This window comes from Cervus canadensis, chromosome 25 (assembly GCF_019320065.1).
Source record: "Cervus canadensis isolate Bull #8, Minnesota chromosome 25, ASM1932006v1, whole genome shotgun sequence".
Classification (NCBI taxonomy): Eukaryota; Metazoa; Chordata; class Mammalia; order Artiodactyla; family Cervidae; genus Cervus; species Cervus canadensis.
In genome coordinates this window covers 32,992,035-33,013,854 of record NC_057410.1, presented here as the reverse complement: position 1 = coordinate 33,013,854, position 21,820 = coordinate 32,992,035, and the positions used below count along the sequence as shown (strand labels likewise).

Below are 21,820 nucleotides of genomic sequence, written 5' to 3'. Positions count from 1 at the left end.
GAGGGGTGCCTGGGGCTCGCAATGGGAAATCATGATTTGAGGGATTGCTTGTTTCTGCTGCACTGCAAGTCCAAGAAAGGACAACAGGTCAGCCCATCGAGGTGGAAACATTTTGTTCTCTCTTTTTCTCCCACATACAGGATAAGACCTGGAATGAAGTCATGGAAATGCATCAGAAACTTCCTACTAATCAATTAGACTTGAGAAAGCAGCAAGAGGCTGTGTGGGAACTCTTCACGAGTGAATGCACTTATTTTTTGGACCATTTATTAGTTCTTAAGATGGTAATGCTGGCTTTAATTTTTGTTAGATGGAAAACGTTGGTTCTTTGGGGACTTTTTTTTTTTCCATGCTGAAGAAAGGTGGGAGCCTCCCCTCTTTCAGGGAATCTTAAGGAAATTTTATTTATCTTTGGTTATTTGCAACTTGGTTTCTCTCCATTCTTTTCTTAAACATAGACTCTGAGGATTGGGTGAGACCTTCTCCGTAAACTAGTGCAGCGCTCCATGTGATGTTTGAATCTCTTCTGCCTGATTCGCACCCTGTGTTTACATGCTGTCCAAGTCGGGAAGCTCACAACCACCCTCAAGGCAGCCATTCCATCTCTGATCAGCTTGCTCTTTGGGCTCTTTTACTCCCTTATGGTCAGCCCCAGGCGTTTTGTCAGCTATGGAGCCACAGTCACAGATTTCCAAGACAACCATCCATGTGTAACACAAGGGACTTGGATTATACAGTGTGTTCATGATGTCTGTCAGGAAAATGGTGCCCCTGAAGTTGTGTCTGCCCATAAGCACTTTCGAATCCTGGCATCTCTCATACCCAGGAAAAGGCACTGTCTTAGGAGACATGAGTTCAACTCCTAGGTCTGCCTCTGACTTGCCTTGTAAACTTAAGAAAGTCTAGTCTTCCATTTCGTTAAACAGAAGATTCTTTCTGTCAAGGTCCAGATAGTAAATATTTTGGGCTTTGCCAGCCATGTGGTCTTTATTGCAACTACTCAGTTCTTCTGTTGCAGTGTAAAAGAAGCTATAGATAATTTGTAAAGAAATGTGTGTGGCTGTGTTAAAATAACACCTAGTTTACAAAAATGGGTAGCAGACCCGATTTATCCCACAGCTTGTCTTTTGTTATTCCTGTTCTAAGCTGTAAGAGGGATGACAATGCCATAAGATACGATCATTGTGATGACCAGATTAGTTTCCTTTGAAATCTTGGAAGTGCTATACAAATGTTAGTTATTTACTGTAAGTAATATTTATTGTATCAGTCATTGCTAATTACTTTACCAGCAAAATGTAAACAGCAAAGACACTTAGAAAGGTAAAACTTGGAGATTGTTTCAGTTAGGATACGGAAAACTAGTTAAGTAAGACAGTATATTATTGACCCATGTAACCATAAAGCCCAGAGGTGAGAGGGAATACAAGGTTGGTTTGATCAAGGGGCTCAAAATCAAGGACAAAATTTCTTTTCGTCTCTCATCCCTGTCTTCCCTGATCTGAGCTTCATCCTATGGCCAGCTTCTGTTATAGTCACAGAGTGGCTGTTGTCCTTGAGGCTATGGAAAGAGTAAGAAATAGAAAGGGGAGGGAGGGAGAGAAAGAGACAGAAATCTTTTCTTAACATTCATAGCCAGAGTCTTGATTTTCGTTCAGTTTGGAGTGGTTTAAGTCACATGCACACTGTTGAACCAGCTACCCTGTTAAGGAAGGAGGGTGCTCATTGTCTTAAGGCGATCACATTCAAGGAACGAGGAAGGGTGGATACTGAGGTGACAGCTGGGATGATGTTCGGGAAAGGGGAGCACTTAAGCTGGGTGGGGACTGATCGATGTTCACTGCAGAGCACTCACCGCATGAGCTCCACGGCCTTCCTTTGCCCTAATAAACAAGATGAAACTTCCTGTCCCACTGTCAACTACATAAGCTTTTTAAATTAGCATTTTCTGTTTAAAAGAAATTCAATTAGTGTTTATTTTCAACCCCCCTCCCTGGTATTTAGAGTATATAAGTACCTCCCTTTATGCAATCAATATAAATTTCCCAAAGTTGCTTGTAGATTGGAATTTTGTAACTCAAATTCACTGAAAGACTCGATATTTTTCTTAAATGGCAAAAAATTCTATAAAGCAAAGAATTTTTTAAAATTTATTTTAATTGGAGGCTAATTACAATATTGTGGTGGTTTTTGCCATATATTCACATGAATGAGCCATGGGTGTACATGTGTTCCCCATCCTGACCCTCCCTCCCCATCTCATCCCTCTGGGTCATCCCAGTGCACCAGCCCTGAGCACCCTGTCTCAGGCATCGAACCTGGACTGGCGATCTATTTCACTATGATAATATACATGTTTCAATGCTATTCTCTCAAATCATCCCACCCTCACCTTCTCCCACAGAGTCCAAAAGTCTGTTCTTTACATCTGTGTCTCTGTTGCTGTCTCGCATATAGGGTCATCATTACCATCTTTCTAAATTCCATATATATGCATTAAAATACTGTATTGGTGTTTTTCTTTCTGACTTACTTCACTATGTATAGTAGGCTCCAGTTTCATCCACCTCATTATAACTGATTCAAATGCATTATTTTTAATGGCTGAGTAATATTCCATTGTGTATATGTACCACAGCTTTCATACCCATTTGTCTGCTGATGGGCATCTGGGTTGCTTCCATGTCCTGGCTATTGTAAACAGTTAAAGCAGAGAATCTCATAGCACAAAGATGATTTCTTCTAAATGTCTCCAATTTATCTGAAATCATGATTTCTGTTTCTTACTGCTATATGTTTTAAATGCTTAGATACTGACAGATTTGTAGACAAATGGTGCTCCCTAGATTGCAGGAAGCTCTAAACCAGTGGTTCTCAAAGTGTGGTCCCTGAACCAGCAGCATCAGAATCACTTGGGAACTTGTTAGAAATCCATATTCGCATATCTCATCAGAGACCTTCTGAATCAGAAAGGCCTGGGATAGGGCCTGCTAATCTCTGGTTTAACGAGGCCTCTAAATGATTCTAATGCAAGTTCAAGAACCATTTACTGCCTTGATTAAGTAATATGGAAATAGGAATTGGAAAATGTTGGTGATCTAAAGCCCTATCTTTTCATACCTGTAATTCTTGACTTATTTGGCCCCTCCGAATGCTTCATCATACTGATACAGAGTATTCCTATTTCAATAAATTGATCTCTCTCTAGTTTATTGAGTGAGGAACAGGTTATCTGTAAGGATTGTAGTTTTTTCTTGACTTGCTGTAGGAAAACATCGATCAAGTAACAGTAACATAAAGCTTCTCTTAATGTTTTCATTAATATTTAATGGCTTTATACAAATCTAAACATCTTACCAGTTATTGGATATTCACTCATTAGTTCTCTTTTCAATTTCCTGAAAGTAAAGGACATTCAAGTCTTTTGCAGAGAAAGAATAAATAAAAACTGAGAATGAATGTTGTTTTGGTCTCAAGTAAGTGCTGCTGGGAAGAAGAGAACCTTGGAAATTTCTTTGGCACTGGGAGGAGAGAAAGTTTGCTTGAATAAATTATATTCTACAGGAATGTTGTTAGGGCTCACACGGCAACGACTACTTCATACGGAAGAGCACATTTCCCATATGTTCTGTGGAGCTTAAATGTCATTATTTGTGTTTAGCACAATTCCTAACCATTGAAAATACTTATCTCTAAGTTGTTTTGTAAAATTATACTCAGGAGGTTTATGTTTAATGTTCTTGCAAAGGGCAAATATCAAAATTTAAAAGCAAAAAGTAATGTGTGTTTATTTCTTTTAAGATCTTCATGAATACATTAAAATATCTACAGACTCATGAATATCTCCTGGATGTGGATTTATGGAGACTTTTTGCAAACCTGGAGGAGCTAAGTCAGGTGAGCCAAAGTAGGAAGATTCCAGTAGCCATGTTTTAAAAATCACCAGGGGACCATGAAAATTTATGCCTGTCTCTTTTTGTGGTTTGTATTCCATGTTAACGTATGGAATATGGTTTCTTCCATATTTCTTCTCCATGTAATCTTATGGTCAGGAGTTCAGGTTAATAAGAAGGAAATCTTTCCAATAGATTGCAGCCATCAGTTAGCCTTCAATAACATTTTTTTTTTAAATTCTTCTGTGGTTATTTAAGAAAATAATCAGAATGCTCACTTCAGCAGCACTTGTACTAAAATTGGAATGAGACAAAGATTAGCATGGATTCTGTGCAGGAATGACACACAGATTCAGGATATGTTCCATGTTTTTTCTAGAATACAAGTTCTGGAACACCTTCTAGAAGTACATACCTTCTAGTGTATACTCAGAAACCCATCTTGTTTACCGTTTTATCCAGAAGACCTCAGATAGTGCCTTGTGCATAGAAGGACTCAATAAGTAATGTTGGGTACATGAGTTTCCTCAATAAATAATGTTGAATACAAAGAAAGAGAAAAACATATTCCTAAGTGCTCCATCATCATAAATGACTAGTCTCAAATGAATGTTCTTTATCACGTGTATTATAAATAAAAGCCATCTTTCCTCTAAAAAGGAAGTGAAGAGAGATACTACAGGAATTCATTTATAAGAAAATATATTAGAGAGTAGAGGAAAATAAATCTTTAAATTTTGCCAGGGAGATAAATTGGAAGTAGGAAGCATCTGCAGGAACAAAATTTGAAGTTCCCCAGATATTTATTTCTTACCCCTGCAAGTGTGCCTACTCTGTTTTCCTTTCTCCCTGGCCCTAGACAAGCTTTGGTTTTGTGAACAGTCTTTTCCGTATCTTCAAGGACTACATTGACACTTGTGAGACTTCACCATCGTTGGATTTTATTTCCGTGCTCACAAAGGTAAAATCCTCTTTGGGGTATCTCAGCTTCTGTGTGATAAATTCACCCACCTCTCAGGATGATTGTTTATATTTCCTCGACCGTCGTCATCATTGTTATTTCTGGGAAAGTTCTGCCAACACCCTCCCACAAGGGAACCATCCCTTTCTCCACCAATCAACATTTTCAAAAATAAGTTGCAGATTCTCTTTTTCCATTGTTATCTCTCCTGTGTGAGTTTTATTAATACGAAATCTGCATGCATGGAAAAGCCATTTCCAAGTCTGTTTTTCAAATGACTTCAATTTAAAGCAATATTCACAGCAATAGTTTGTGCAGGCTAATTACATGGTTCAGTAGTTGTTCTAACAAAAGTGCCAGGCTTTCTGAAAGGAATAAAATAAACCTTCAAATCCATCAGCACCCTTAATAAGACTTCTGTGTATTAAAGGGGGAGAAAGGAAGGAAGACTTGTACCCCTGGTCTGATAAATGCTATTTTTTACCTTGAGTAGATAATTTGAACTTTCTCCCCTACTTTGAGCTTTTGAATCCTGTTTCTACCTGTCGTCATTTAGCAAGATTTAAGTTGTTATAATCCATTTTTTAAAATGTAGATTAAGATGTATTGACTTGTAAAAATTATACTCAGGTTTATGTTTAATGTTCTTGCAAAGGGCAAGTATCAAAATTGAAAAGCAAAAAGTAGTGTGCATTACGAAGTACTTACATGTGGGGCTGATAACCTGTATGTGATAATGTGCAGAATTAGACATGCCCCTTACTTTGGGGGAGTTTTCATTCTAGTGGGAAAGAAATTAATCAACTAATGACACCAGTGATTATATAGTAAAATTGAGATCAGTGCTGGGGAAAAAAGATACATAGATATTATGAAAGGAAACTTCTAGTTTGGGGCAGATGGTGAGGTAGTTACAGCTAGGAAATTCTTCCTGAGGCAGTGATGCTTGAGGTAAGATATGAACAAGGACTATTTAAGAAGGCAAAACAAGCAGAAAACTAGGCATAAAGTGGGGAGATCCTTCAGTGAACTCTGAAAGTAGATTAGAATAAGAAAAGCTTTGAAAAACAGGAGAAAGAATGTCAAGTATTGGAAATTAGCTAAAATCTCAGGATCTCCCAATTCCTTTAGAGTCAGAAATTATTTTTTTTCGACCATTACATGCTACACATTTTTTATTTTTGTTAAACAAAGGGCAGAGCCCTTAGTAAGTTAGATAATGAGCATGATTGTTTGGATGTGTGTTGGTTCAGGGTCTGACGTCCCCTTGGTTTTCTTGATAATTTCTGTACTCCATCAAGGGCTAGGACAACTGGTAGCCTCTCTCCACTTGGCTCCTTGGACTGACCTGGTCCATCTCCTTGGACTAACCTGGCCATACTCCTCTAATAGTAATGAGAAGAAGCACAATTGAGCATCAACACCCATTATAGATCCAAGTATATCATTCCTCTGCTGGTCTTGGAGGATCTCCAAGGGTGAGGGGTAGCTGCGGCTCTCTGTTGGGACACAGATGCTGTGGCAGACATATCCGGGAGTATCCATCTGAAGGCTGACATCTTGCTTGGGACATTAGCAACAAGACCTGGCCCCCTAAAAATAATTTTTAATTCAGTTTTTAGTGAATAGTCTGAAGAAATACCAACTTTTCATCAAAACACCTAAGTAGTCTATCTTAGTCTGTTTAGGCTCTGTGTAACAAAGTGCCACAAACTGGGTAGCTTGTAAACACCAGAAATCAATCTCTAACTGTTCTAGAGGGTGGACATCCAACACCACGGTGGCAGCCGGTGTTGTGAGGGCCCTCCTCTGGTCACAGGCTTCTCATTGTATTCTTCACATAGCGGAGAGGGCCAGACAACTCCGTCCGGGGTCTCTTTTGTAAGGGCATTCATTTCATTCATGGAGGCTCCACCTTTGGGACCTCATCGTCTCCGGAAGGGTCCGCCTCCTCCAATACCATCACCTTGGGGATTAGGATTCAGCATTTGAATTTGAGGGGGACACAGCTGTTCAGACCATAGTATACATGTCCTTATAGCCTAGTAAAGCATGGACTCTTCACTGAAAGTCTATAGTGATAGCCATATATGAATGCTTCCTGATATGTTGCACATGTGCAAAGGTGGGCTGCAAAAGTTTCTCCTAAATTTAAAAAGGCCCGTGTCAGGTTAAATTCAGTTGTGCCATGGAAAGAAACCCCAAATCTCAGTGGCTTGGTTCACATCTCACTCACGCTGTGTTCCTGCTTTGTCATTGTCCTCACTCTGGGACCCCCGCTGAAGGAGCAGCCACCATCTGCAATGTCACCACGTCTCCGGGGCAAAGACATAAGAGACTGAGGCAGAATGCTCACTGACTCTTCAAGTTGCTGGCATATCTGTTCACATTCATCAGCCTCAGAAAGTCCCATGACCAGGCCTACCCTCAGTGGTAATTTAGGTAATGTGAATGTGTATACTTAGACACTGGCCACCTGCCTTATTCTAATATAAATTTGAAGTGGCTTAAGAATGTGTAGTCATTATAGCAAAAAGACATTATATAAAAATAGTGAAGAAAGGGAAAGGCAAGTGTCAGATTAGGTAAAACAAGGACATAAAATGCTCACTATGAAACAGTACATTTAATGAGGTGCCCCAGATTTGACTCTTTTTTAGAAGCTGGCAGGAGAATTCAGTTTATGGATATTTTTACAGAAGATTTGATGAAAAGTTAGATGTTGTTACTTTAATCACATACTATGAACACAGGCTGAGGCAATGTCTGTTACCAGGTATCATGCAGCCTGTGTAGGCCTCAACAAAGCATAAGTGCAAGTAAAGGGTGAATTAAATCAAGATGTCCCAAATAGTATTTTTTTTTAAATACAGGCAAAAAAAGGCAATTTACTGAGGAGTTACTGTTGTTCAGTCACTAAGTTGTGTCCAACTCTTTGCGACCCCATGAACTGCAGCATGCCAGGCTTCCCTGTCCTTCACTATCTTCTGAGTTTGCTCAAACTCATGACCATTGAATCTGTGATGCCATCCAACCATCTCGTCCTCTGTCACCCCCTTTCCTCCTGCCTTCAATCTTTCCCAGCATCAGGGTCTTTTCCAGTGAGTTGGCTCTGCATCAGGTAGCCAGAGTACTGGAGCTGCAGCTCCAGCATCAAGCTTTCCAGTTGAGGAGTTAATGGTTTATTATGGGGCTACCATTTTTTAATAGTGTTTATTTTGACGATCACCTGTTTCTCTCCATGCATACATGGTTGATAATGGTGTGTCCCCAACTTTCCCTGCTTTGGTTACTGATAAAAGTGAAGAGAAGGTCTCTCTGTGCTTTTCATCCATTCACTCTCCCGTGCCCTTCTCCTCTTGCAGTATTTCCGAGGTAGCCTGTGTCAGAGCCACCAGACCTACTGCCTGAACTACTCGGCCGCTGTCTTTTATCTTGAGAGCCTGAAGCAGAGACATGACTTTGGAATTTATTTAAAAGTAAAGTACCTTTTTCTTTTATATTTTTCCTGAGACTCTTTGGCTATAACAGATACTAGGAACTATTAGACCCAAATTAAATGGAACAGGAGGGAAATAAGTGATCAGGCATACATTTTAACTGCAAACCTGCTTTCTGTAGGAACACATCATCCACTGCAGCATTAGGATTTTAAATAGTGTTTATCTGGAAACATTGTATCACTTAACGTCCCTCCTGACATTTTAACTGGGGATTTAAAATGTTTTATTTGTCCACTGGTTTGTTTTTAGAAGAAATTGGTGAGAAAACTACAAGTAAGGATTGAGGCTTTATTTGTGATACACGTCTGGGTCTTGTAGGATTTGGTCCCAGCAAGGTCCTATTGCCCAAAAGCTTGGTGCACCATTTCCATTGTATTCTACGTGAGTGGCGCCTCCTAGAGAACATCATAGCACACAGTGTAAATGCTGCCCCTGAAGTTGTCCAGCATGGCAGCTGTGGGTCCCAAGCGTTATTCAGTTCAGTCACTTGGTCGTGTCCAACTCTTTGCAACCTCATGGACTGCAGCACGCTGGGCTTCCCTGTCCATCACCAACTCACGGAACCTATTCAAACTCATGTCCATCGTGTCGGTGATGCCATCCAACCATCTCATCTTCTGTCGTCCCCTTCTCCTCCTGCCTTAAATCTTTCCAAGCATCAGGATCTTTTCTAGTGAGTTGGTTCTTCGCATCAGATAGTCAGAGTATTGGAGTTTCAGCTGCAGCATCAGTCCTTCTAGTGGATATCAGGACTGATTTCTTTTAGGATGGACGGTTGGATCTCCTTGCTGTCCAGGGGACTCTCAAGAGTCTTCTCCAACACCACAGTTCAACAGCAGCAATTCCTCAGTGCTCAGCTTTCTTTATAGTCCAACTCTCACATCCATTCATGACTACTAGAAAAACCATAGCCTTGACTAGATGGACCTTTGTTGGCAAAGTGATGTCTCTGCTTTTTAATATGCTGTCTAGATTGGTCATAACTTTTCTTCCAAGCAGCAAGCATATTTAATTTCATGGCTGCAGTCACCATCTGCAGTGATTTTGGAGCCCAAGAAAATAAAGTTTGACACTGTTTCCCCATCTATTTTCCATGAAGTGATTGGACCAGATTCCATGATCTTCATTTTCTGAATGTTGAGTTTTAAGCCAACTTTTTCACTCTCCTCTTTCACTTTCATCAAGAGTCTCTTTAGTTCTTCTTGGCTTTCTGCCATTAGGGTGGTGTCATCTGCATTTCTGAGGTTATTGATATTTCTCCCAACAATCTTGATTTCAGCTTGTGCTTCATCCACCTCAGCATTTCACATGATGTACTCTGCATATAAGTTAAGTAAGCAGGGTGACAATATATATCCTTGGCATGCTCCTTTCCCGATTTGGAACCAGTCTGTTCTTCCATGTCTAGTTCTAACTGTTTCTTCTTGACCTGAATACAGATCAGGTGGTCTGGTCAGGTGGCAGGTCAGGTGGTCTGGTATTCCCATGTCTTGAAGAATCTTCCACAGTTTATTGTGATCCACATAGTCAAAGGCTTTGGCATAGTCAATAAAGCAGAAATAGATGTTTTTCTGGAACTCTCTAGCTTTTCTGATGATCCAACAGATGTTGGCAATTTGATCTCTGGTTCCTCTGCCTTTTCTAAAACCAGCTTGAACATCTGGAAATTCACAGTTCACGTACTGTTGAAGCCTGGCTTGGAGAATTTTGAGCATTACTTTGATAGTGTGTGAGGTGAGGGCAGTTGTGAGGTAATTTGAACATTCTTTAGCATTGCCTTTCTTTGGAATTGGAATGAAAATTGACCTTTTCCAGTCCTGTGGCCACTGCCGAGTTTTCCAGATTTGCTGGCATATTGAGTGCAGCACATTCACAGCATCATCTTTTAGGATTTGAAATAGCTCAACTGGAATTCCATCACCTCCACTAGCTTTGTTCATAGTGATGCTTCCTAATATGAAAAGGAGTACGTCAAGGCTGTATATTGTCACCCTGCTTATTTAACTTATATGCAGAGTACATCATGAGAAACGCTGGGCTGGAAGAAGCACAAGCTGGAATCAAGATAGCTGGGAGAAATATCAATAACCTCAGATATGCAGATGACACCACCCTTATGGCAGAAAGTGAAGAGGAACTAAAAAGCCTCTTAATGAAAGTGAAAAGAGGAGAGTGAGAAAGCTGGCTTAAAACTCAACATTCAGAAAACTAAGATCATGGCATCTGGTCCCATCACTTCATGGGAAATAGATGAGGAAACAGTGGAAACAGTGTCAGACTTTATTTTTTGGGTTCCAAAATCACTGGAGAAAGTAATTGCAGCCATGAAATTAAAAGACACTTACTCCTTGGAAGGAAAGTTATGACCAACCTAGATAGCTAGCATATTAAAAAGCAGAGATATTAGTTTGTCATCAAAGGTCCATCTAGTCAAGGCTATGGTTTTTCCAGTGGTCATGTATGGACGTGAGAGTTGGACCATGAAAAAAGCTGAGTGCTAAAGAATTGATGCTTTTGAACTGTGGTGTTGGAGAAGACTCTTGAGAGTCCCTTGGACTGCAAGGAGATCCAACCAGTCCATTCTTTTTTTTTTTTTTTTTCATTTATTTTTATTAGTTGGAGGCTAATTATTTTACAGTATTATAGTGGTTTTTGCCATAAATTGACATGAATCCACATGCCATGGATTTACATGTGTTCCCCATCCTGAACCCCCCTCCCACCTCCCTCCCCATCCCATCCCTCTGGGTCATCCGAGTGCACCAGTCCCGAGCACTTGTGTCATGCATCCAACCTAGACTGGCGATCTGTTTCACACTTGATAATATACATGTTTCAATGCTATTCTCTCAGATCATCCCACCCTCACCTTCTCCCATGGAGTCCAAAAGTCTGTTCTATACATCTGTGTCTTTTTCTGTCTTGCATATAGGGTTATCGTTACCATCTTTCTAAATTCCAAATATATGCATTAGTATACTGTATTGGTGTTTATTTCTGGCTTACTTCACTCTGTATAATGGGCTCCATCTCATTAGAACTGATCAAATGTATTCTTTTTAATGGCTGAGTAATATTCTATTGTGTATATGTACCACAACTTTCTTATCCATTCATCTGCTGATGGGCATCTAGGTTGTTTCCATGTCCTGGCTATTATAAACAGTGCTGCGATGAGCATTGGGGTGCATGTGTCTCTTTCAGATCTGGTTTCCTCGGTGTGTATGCCCAGAAGTGGGATTGCTGGGTCATATGGCAGTTCTATTTCCAGTTTTTTAAGAAATCTCCACACTGTTCTCCATAGCGGCTGTACTAGTTTGCATTCCCACCAACAGTGTAAGAGGGTTCCCTTTTCTCCACACCCTCTCCAGCATTTATTGCTTGTAGACTTTTGGATAGCAGCCATCCTGACTGGCGTGTAATGGTACCTCATTGTGGTTTTGATTTGCATTTCTCTGATAATGAGTGATGTTGAGCATCTTTTCATGTGTTTGTTAGCCATCTGTATGTCTTCTTTGGAGAAATGTCTGTTTAGTTCTTTGGCCCATTTTTTGATTGGGTCATTTATGTTTCTGGAATTGAGCTGCAGGAGTTGCTTGTATATTTTTGAGATTAATCCTTTGTCTGTTTCTTCGTTTGCTATTATTTTCTCCCAATCTGAGGGCTGTCTTTTCACCTTGCTTATAGTTTCCTTTGTTGTGCAAAAGCTTTTAAGTTTCATTAGGTCCCATTTGTTTAGTTTTGCTTTTATTTCCATATTCTGGGAGGTGGGTCATAGAGGATCTTGCTGTGATTTATGTCGGAGAGTGTTTTGCCTATGTTCTCCTCTAGGAGTTTTATAGTTTCTGGTCTTACATTTAGATCTTTAATCCATTTTGAGTTTATTTTTGTGTATGGTGTTAGAAAGTGTTCTAGTTTCATTCTTTTACAAGTGGTTGACCAGTTTTCCCAGCACCACTTGTTAAAGAGGTTGTCTTTTTTCCATTGTATATCCTTGCCTCCTTTGTCAAAGATAAGGTGTCCATAGGTTCGTGGATTTATCTCTGAGCTTTCTATTCTGTTCCATTGATCTATATTTCTGTCTTTGTGCCAGTACCATACTGTCTTGATGATTGTGGCTTTGTAGTATTGTCTGAAGTCAGGCAGGTTGATTCCTCCAGTTCCATTCTTCTTTCTCAAGATTACTTTGGCTATTCAAGGTTTTTTGTATTTCCGTACAAATTGTGAAATTATTTGTTCTAGTTCTGTGAAAAATACCATTGGTAGCTTGATAGGGATTGCATTGAGTCTATAGATTGCTTTGGGTAGTATAGACATTTTGACAATATTGATTCTTCCAATCCATGAACACGGTATATTTCTGCATCTGTTTGTGTCCTCTTTGATTTCTTTCATCAGTGTTTTATAGTTTTCTATGTATAGGTCTTTTGTTTCTTTAGGTAGATATACTCCTAAGTATTTTATTCTTTTTGTTGCAATGGTGAATGGTGTTGTTTCCTTAATTTCCCTTTCTGTTTTTTCATTGTCAGTGTATAGGAATGCAAGGGATTTCTGTGTGTTAATTTTATATCCTGCAACTTTACTATATTCGTTGATTAGCTCTAGTAATTTTCTGGAAGAGTCTTTAGGGTTTTCTATGTAGAGGATCATGTCATCTGCAAACAGTGAGAGTTTCACTTCTTTTCCTGTCTGGATTCCTTTTACTTCTTTTTCTGCTCTGATTGCTGTGGCCAAAACTTCCAAAACCATGTTGGATAGTAGTGGTGGGTTGGGCACCCTTGTCTTGTTCCTGATTTCAGGGGAAATGCTTTCAATTTTTCACCATTGAGGGTGATGCTTGCTGTGGGTTTGTCATATATAGCTTTTATTATGTTGAGGTATGTTCCTTCTATTCCTGCTTTTTGGAGAGTTTTAATCATAAATGAGTGTTGAATTTTGTCAAAGGCTTTCTCTGCATCTATTGAGATAATCATATGTTTTATCTTTCAATTTGTTAAATTGTTTGGTGTAATTACATGATTGATTTGCGCCGATATCTAAAGAATCCTTGCATTTCCTGGGATAAGCCCCACTTGGTCATGGGTGTTATGATCTTTAATATGTTGTTGAGATTCTGTTTGCTAGAAATTGTTTGAGATTTTGCATTCTATGTCACTCAGTGATATTGGCCTGTAGTTTTCTTTTTTTGTGGCATCTTTGTCTGGTTTTGGAATTAGGGTGATGGTGGCCTCATAGAATGAGTTTGGAAGTTTACCTTCTTCTGCAATTTTCTGGAAGAGTTTGAGTAGGATAGGTGTTAGCTCTTCTCTAAATTTTTGGTAGAATTCAGCTGTGAAGCCATCTGGTCCTGGGCTTTTCTTTGTTGGAAGATTTCTGATTATAGTTTCAATTTCCTTGCTTGTGATGGTCCTGTCAAGATCTTCTATTTCTTCCTGGTTCCATTTTGGAAAGTTATACTTTTCTAAGAATTTGTCCATTTCTTCCAAGTTGTCCATTTTATTGGCATAGAGCTGCTGGTAGTAGTCTCTTATGATCCTTTGTATTTCAGTGTTGTCTGTTGTGATCTCTCCATTTTCATTTCTAATTTTGTTAATTTGGTTCTTCTCTCTTTGTTTCTTAATGAGTCTTGCTAATGGTTTGTCAATTTTGTTTCTTTTTTCAAAAAACCAGCTTTTTAGCTTTGTTGATTTCTGCTATGGTCTCTTTAGTTTCTTTTGCATTTATTTCTGCCCTGATTTTTAAGATTTCTTTCCTTCTGCTAACCCTGGGGTTCTTCATTTCTTCCTTCTCTAATTGCTTTAGGTGTAGAGTTAGGTTATTTATTTGGTTTTTTTCTTGTTTCTTGATGTAAGCCTGTAATGCTATGAACCTTCCCCTTAGCACTGCTTTTACAATGTCCCATAGGTTTTGGGTTGTTGTGTTTTCATTTTCATTCATTTCTATGCATATTTTGATTTCTTTTTTGATTTCTTCTATGATTTGTTGGTTATTCAGAAGCATGTTATTTAGCCTCCATATGTTTGAATTTTTAATAATTTTTTCCTGTAATTGAGATCTAATCTTACTGCACAGTGCCAGAAAAGATGACTGGAATTGATTTTTCATTTTTTTTTAATTTCACCAAGAACTAGATTTATGGGCCCAGGATTGATCTTTTCTGGAGAAGGTTCCATGTGCACTTGAGGAAAAAGGTTGAAGTTATTATGTTTTGGGGTGAAATGTCCTATAGATATCAATTAGGTCTAGCTGGTCCATTGTGTCATTTAAAGTTTGCGTTTCCTTGTTAATTTTCTGTTTAGTTGCTCTATCCATAGGTGTGAGCGGGGTATTAAAGTCTCCCACTATTATTGTGTTATTGTCAATTTCCCCTTTCATACTCATTAGCGTTTGCCTTACATATTGCAGTGCTCCTATGTTGGGTGCATATATATTTATAATTGTTGTATCTTCTTCTTGGATTTATCCTTTGATCATTATGTAGTGTCCTTCTTTGTCTCTTTTCACAGCCTTTGTTTTAAAGTCTATTTTATCTGATATAAGTATTGCAACTCCTGCTTTCTTTTGGTCTCCATTTGCGTGAAATATTTTTTTCCAGCCCTTCACTTTCAGTCTGTATGTGTCCCTTATGAGGTGGGTCTCTTGTAGACAGCATATATAGGGGTCTTGTTTTTGTATCCATTCAGCCAGTCTTTGTCTTTTGGTTGGGGCATTCAACCCATTTGCATTTAAGGTAATTATTAATAGGTATGGTCCCGTTGCCATTTACTTTGTTGTTTTGGGTTCACGTTTATACAACCTTTCTGTGTTTCCTGTCTAGAGAAGATCCTTTAGCATTTGTTGAAGAGCTGGTTTGGTGGTGCTGAGTTCTCTCAGCTTTTGCTTGTCTGTGAATTCTCCTTCATATCTGAATGAGATCCTTGCTGGGTACAGTAATCTGGGTTGTAGGTTATTCTCTTTCATTACTTTAAGTATGGCCTGCCATTCCCTTGTGGCCTGAAGCGTTTCTATTGATAGATCAGCTGTTATCCTTACGGGAATCCCCTTGTGTGTTATTTGTTGTTTCTCCTTTGCTGCTTTTAATATTTGTTCTTTGTGTTTGATCTTTGTTAATTTGATTAATATGTGTCCTGGGGTGTTTCGCCTTGGGTTTATCCTGTTTGGGACTCTCTGGGTTTCTTGGACTTGGGTGGCTATTTCCTTCCCCATTTTAGGGAAGTTTTCAGCTATTATCTCCTCGAGTATTTTCTCATGGCCTTTCTTTTTGTTCTTCTTCTGGGACTCCTATGATTCGAATGTTGGGGCGTTTCACATTGTCCCAGAGGTCCCTGAGGTTGTCCTCATTTCTTTTGATCCTTTTTTCTTTTTTCCTCTCTGCTTCATTTATTTCCACCATTTTATCTTCTACCTCACTTATCCTATCTTCTGTCTCCATATTCTACTGTTGGTTCCCTCCAGAGTGTTTTTTATCTCATTTATTGCATTATTCATTTTTAATTGACTCTTTTTATTTCTTCTAGGTCTTTATTAAACATTTCTTGCATTTTCTCAATCCTTGTCTCCAGGCTATTTATCTGTAACTCCATTTTGTTTTCAAGATTTTGGATCATTTTTATTATCATTATTCTAAATTCTTTTTCAGGTAGATTCCCTATCTCCTCCTCTTTTGTTTGGCTTGGTGGGCATTTTTCATGTTTCTTTACCTGCTGGGTTTTCTCTGCCTTTTCATCTTGTTTAGATTGCTGTATTTGGGGTGGCCTTTCTGTATTCTGGTGGTCTGTGGTTCCTTTTTATTGTGGAGGTTTCTCCCAGTGGGTGGGGTTGGACAATTGGCTTGTCAAGATTTCCTGGTTAGGGAAGCTTGTGTCAGTGTTCTGGTGGATTTCTTCTCTCTGGAGTGCAATGGAGTGTCCAGTAGTGAGTTTTGAGATGGGTCTATGGGTTTGGTGTGACTTTGGGCAGCCTGTATGTTGTCGCTCAGGGCTATGTTCCTGCGTTGCTGGAGAATTTTTGTGGTATGTCTTGCTCTGGAACTTATTGGCTCTTGGGTGGTGGTTGGTTTCAGTGTAAGTATGGAGGCTTTTGGATGGTCTCTTACTACTTAATGTTCCCCGTAGTCAGGAGTTTTCTGGTGTTCTCAGGTTTTGGGCTTAAATCTCCTCTCTCTGGATTTCAGTCTTATTCTTCCAGTAGCCTCAAGACTTCTCCAACTATACAGCACTGATAATAAAACTTCTAGTTTAATGGTGAAAAGATTCTCCACCGTGAGGGACACCCAGAGAGGTTCACAGAGTTACATGAAAAAGGGGAGAGGGAGGAGGGAGATAGAGATGAGCAGGAGGAGAAAGAGGGGGACTCAAGAGGAGAGAGACAGATCTACGCAATTCTCTGTTCCCAAAGTGTTCTCCGTAGCCCAGACACCCACAGAGATTCACAGAATTGGATTGGGAAGAGAAGGGGGAGGGAGGAAATAGAGGTGATCTGGGGGAGAAAAAGGAGAGTCAAAAGGAAGAGAGAGTAATCATCACACTCCTGAGTAAAAATGGGTACTGAATGTTGGATTCTTAAATGTCCAAAATTGATATCAAATACTGAAAAACAAAGATTAAAAATCTGGATTAGAGGTTAGACTCTTAAAAATATAATATTAAAAACAAAAAAAAGTTAAGAAATACATATGAAGTTTGCTTTAAAAATAGGGTGTTTTTTTTGCAAGGTTATAGTGGGTTATGAAAATGAAAATTAAGGAGTAATGAAGTAGTAATAGAGGACTTAAAAAATTTTTTTTTCATTTAAAAAAAAATTTTTTTAGTTAAAAAAAATAGTAAAAATATATCTAGGAATTTCTCTGGAGCTGTTGCAGGCAGTGTGTGTTCGGTTCAGTTTCAGATAGCTCCTCAGTTCCAGCTTACACTTCTCAATATCTATAGGCCCCTTCCGGTGTAGTCGGTGTTAACTACAGGGATTTTAATCTGTTGCACCGGTCACTTCTGAAGCGGTTCCCTTTGTTTATTTGGCTTCTGTTTGCAGGTCTCTTCAGTGTCTAATTTCTGCCCTGACACAGGCGGACGGAGGTGGTCTCTTGTTTAGGTTCGCTTGTTCAGTCCTGCTGTGGGGAGGGAGGGGCGCTGCAGGCAGATGTCACTGGCATGTGTGGGGAGCACTCGCAGTGTTCCGGCCACACTGGGTTTGCCCCGCTCACGGGTGTGTGCTTCCCCGTCTACACTGCTCAGGCTCCCGGCTGCTCTCCAGGGAGCAGGCCCTGCATTGCATGCACTTCTCAGGCCTAAGTCGCTCAGGTTCCAGTTTTTGGGTACTCCACAAAAGCACAGACTTGGCTGGGCCTGCATTTTGTGCCTTGCCTGGCCAGAGCAGCTCAGGCAGCCAGGAGCTTGACGGGCACACTCTCCCCGGGTGCAGTGCGCCTTCTCCCCTCCGCGGTCCCGGCCTCAGTTTCCAGGCGCGCCAGTTGGGTGTGCCTTGTGTCTCTTCTGGGGAGCTGGACTCTAGCTGCGACCCTCCCTCCGGATGTCAACCATCCAGACTCTCAGGAAGTCTTTGGTTAGAAATTGGGAGCCTGTTTGCAGTTTGGTAGAGGACGCTGTCTCTGGGGCCGAGTTTGCCCGTTTCCCCTCCCCCCTGCCTCTTGCCTCCAGCAGGGGATGGGCCGGTCCGCCAACGGGTAGCTCTTTGGAATTGCTCAGTCCTTCCTTTGTTCTGCAGACCGGCAGTGTGTTCGGTTAGCACTTTCCGCAGTTTAATTTTCTCTCTCTTGCTATCCCACAGTTTAAGTTGCTATCTCACGTTAGCTCCCTCCAATTGCCCTCAGGGCATTCAGGACCGGTCCTTACCCTAAGCACTGCCGTCCGCTCCTCTCTGTTCAGCCCCCACTTGCTGGTGGCAGATGAGAGCACCCGGGGTACTTTTCTGCTGGGAGTTGCTTTTAGGCATGCAATCTGTGGGTTTTATTTATTTTTCCTCCCGGGTAGGTTGCCCTCTGAGATTTGAAAACTTCCCCCAAACCCGCCAGTGAGAGGGTTTCCTGGTGTTTGGAAACTTCCTCTATTAAGACTCCCTTCCCGGGATGGTCTCTGTCCCTAGCTCTTTTGTCTCTCTCTTTATCTTTTATATTTTGTCCTACCTCCTTTCGAAGACAATGGGCTGCTTTTCTGGGTGCCTGATATCCTCTGCTAGCGATCAGAAGTTGTTTTGTGGAGTTTGCTCAGCGTTCAAATGTTCTTTCCATGAATTTGTAGGGGAGAAAGTGGTCTCCCCGTCCTATTCCTCTGCCATCTTAGCTCCTCCCCCAGCCAGTCCATTCTAAAGGAGATCAATCCTGGGTGTTCATTGGAAGGACTGATGCTGGAGCTGAAACTCCAATACTTTGGCCACCTCATGTGAAGAGCTGACTCATTGGAAAAGACCCTGATGCTGGGAGGGATTGAGGGCAGGAGGAGAAGGGGACAACAGAGGATGAGATGGCTGGATGGCATCACCGACTTGTTGGACATGAGTTTGGGTAAACTCTGGGAGTTGGTGATGGACAGGGATGCCTGGCGTGCTGCGATTCATGGGGTCGCAAAGAGTCAGACACGACTGAGCAACTGAAATGAGCTGATGCTTCCTAAGGCCCACTTGATTTTACATTCCAGTATGTCTGGCTCTAGGTGAGTGATCACACCATCGTGGTTATCTGGGTCGTGAAGATCTTTTTTGTATAGTTCTTCTGTGTATTCTTGCCACCTCTTCTTAATATATTCTGCTTCTATTAGGTCCATACCATTTCTGTCCTTTATTGTGGCCATCTTCACATGAAATATTCCCTTGATAGTGCTAATGTTCTTAAAGAGATCTCTAGTCTTTCCCATTCTGTTGTTTTCCTCTATTTGCATTGATCACGTAGGAAGGCTTTCTTATCTCTCCTTGCATTTCCTTAGAACTCTGCATTCAGATGGGTATATCTTTCCTTTTCTCTTTTGCCTTTAGCTTCTCTTCTTTTCTCAGCTATTTGTAAGGCCTCGTCAGACAACCGTTTTGCCTTTTTGCATTTTTTGAGGCGGGGGGGATGGTCTTGATCACTGCCTCCCGTACAGTGTCACGAACCTCTGTCCATAGTTCTTCAGGCACTCTGTCTATCAGATATAACTGCTTGAATTTATTCCTCACTTCCACTGTATAATTGTAAGGAATTTTATTTAGGTCATACCTGAATGGTCTAGTGGTTTTCCCTACTTTCCTCAATATAAGTCTTAATTTGGCAGTAAGGAGTTAATGATCAGAGCCACAGTCAGCTCCCAGTCTTGTTTTTGCTGACTGTATACAGCTTCTCCATCTTTGGCTGCAAAGAATATAATCACATTTCAGTGTTGACCATCTGGTGATGTCCATGTGTAGAATCTTCTCGTGTGTTGTTGGAAGAGGGTATTTGCTATGATCAGTGCCTTCTCTTGGCAGAACTCTCTTAGCCTTTGCCCTGCTTCATTCTGTACTCCAAGGCCAAATTTGCCTGTTACTCCAGGTATTTCTTGACTCCACTTTTGCATTCTAGTCCCTTATAATGAAGAGGGCATCTTTTTTGGGTGTTAATTCTAAAAGGTCTTGTAGGTCTTCATAGAACCATTCAACTTCAGCTTTTCAGCATTAGTGGTCAGAGCATAGACTTGGATTACCGTGATAGTGAATGGTTTGCCTTGGAAATGAACAGAGATTATTCTGTTGTTTTTGAGATTGTATCCAGGTACAGGCATTTTGGACTCTCTTGTTGACTATGAGGGCTACTCCATTTCTTCTAAGGGACTCATGCCCACAGTAGTAGATATAATGGTCATCTGAGTTAAATTCACCCGTTTCAGAACAGATTATTTGTGCTCAGGACCTTCAGTGTTTGCAAATAAGCAAAACTGGAAAAATTTGTCCTCGACTTCTCTAGTTCCTTTGAACCACCTGCCCCCCACCCCACTGGTTTTTTGGAGTTTGTTTTTTTGTTTTTTGGGGTTTTTTTTTGACATATATTTAGTCTGAACTGTACCTTTCAGTATTATGCCAGAACTCTTTTTATGACCCAAGAAAATGGTCCATGCCATTCCAGAAAGCCATGCAGCTGCAAGAAGCACCTGTCAGAGCATCACCTCAGAGCCATAGAAGGAAGAGCCACCACACAGAGCTCCCAATAACTTTTTGCTGTGAATCAGAGCATCTTTGCCACGGCCAGAATGTGCCAGGAAACCAGGGTGTGGCATAAATGATGTTGGGAAGAGCCATGGCCCTATTTTAGTAGCTTTAGCCTTTCAGTGTTTTCTTTGCTACTCAAACCAAAACCTGAAAGCTCGTTAGATTTCATGAATAAACTTGTTGCAAAACTTGTCCCTGGAAGCTGGTGGATGAGACTCCTTGCCAGACTGGGGAGAATCCAGGTTCATTCCTCTCCCTCCCAAGCCAGCACAAGGTTCAGACACTGTTTTCAAATAACTGTGGGAAGTCCGTTAACAATTGTGACACAGAAGTTTACATGTATGAGATATATATGGCATCCAAAGATATTTAGGAGAAAGAATGGAGGATGCACTGTTGTAATGATAACATGTAATACTTTTATAAGCATCATGCTTTGCCAAGCACTTTCTCAAACATCCTTTTAAATCTTACCACAAATCTGTGAAGTTGATTACATTGTGTCCCCACATGTCCCTGAGACTCAGAGAGGTTATGTGACCTTTGTAAGATCACAGGACCAATAGGTGGCAATAAAAGAACCTGGATAAAGGTCTTCAGGCAAAACACTCCAGTGCACTTTACTCCAGGACTATTTACAACTCCTCAGGCCTACTTCCTGTTGCAAAGGAACTGTTAGAATCATGAAACAAAGGTTGAAGGGTCAGGGAGAGGCTTTGGGAGGGCTTGGAGGCAAATCTGCCTTCCACAGCCCCAGAGCACAGAACAAAACTTCATCACAGATAATTAATAATAATAATGTATAATGATTATACATACAATAATAATGATACAAATACAAAAATGATAATACTAAAAGTGACTAGTTTGCAGGCTTTGGCTGTGGCCGGACACTGTGCTGCATGCTGATCATCCCTGATTTCTCTGTCTGCACAATAACCCTGTAGGATTTGATGTGATCCTCATTTTTCAGGAGCTTAGAAGAATTCAGCAACTTGCTTTTAAGCAAGTTTGTTCAGGGCAGGGGCAGGATTCAAATCTGTCAAGTTGACCACCTTTCTCCTAGGCTTTGATATAAACATTGTTGGAAAACTTACATCTTTGTGGGCTTCCCTAGTGGCTCAGACAATAAAGAATCTGCCTGCAGTGCAGGAGACCCAGATTCATTCCCTGGCTTGGGAAGAGCCCTTGGAGAAGGGAATGGCCACTCACTCCAGTATTCTTGCCTGGAAAATTCCATAGACAGAGGAGCCTGGTGGGCTACAGTCCATGGGGGGTCACAGAGTCAGACACAA

The 21,820-nt window shown here is 40.6% G+C and overlaps 1 protein-coding gene and 1 non-coding gene across 2 annotated transcripts in view; both read left to right on the top strand.

Moving 5' to 3' along the window:
• PLEKHG7 (pleckstrin homology and RhoGEF domain containing G7) overlaps positions 1-21,820 on the top strand; it is a 90,510-nt gene that overhangs the window by 39,699 nt on the left and 28,991 nt on the right. Inside the window, exons 7-10 of the mRNA XM_043446476.1 lie at positions 141-284; positions 3,802-3,897; positions 4,753-4,854; positions 8,220-8,333. Coding sequence (XP_043302411.1) covers positions 141-284; positions 3,802-3,897; positions 4,753-4,854; positions 8,220-8,333 — 456 coding nt within the window. The remainder of the gene's footprint in view (positions 1-140; positions 285-3,801; positions 3,898-4,752; positions 4,855-8,219; positions 8,334-21,820) is intronic.
• LOC122427853 lies at positions 4,164-4,267 on the top strand. Its single transcript, XR_006265558.1, has one exon. It is a non-coding gene; the product is annotated as a U6 spliceosomal RNA (small nuclear RNA).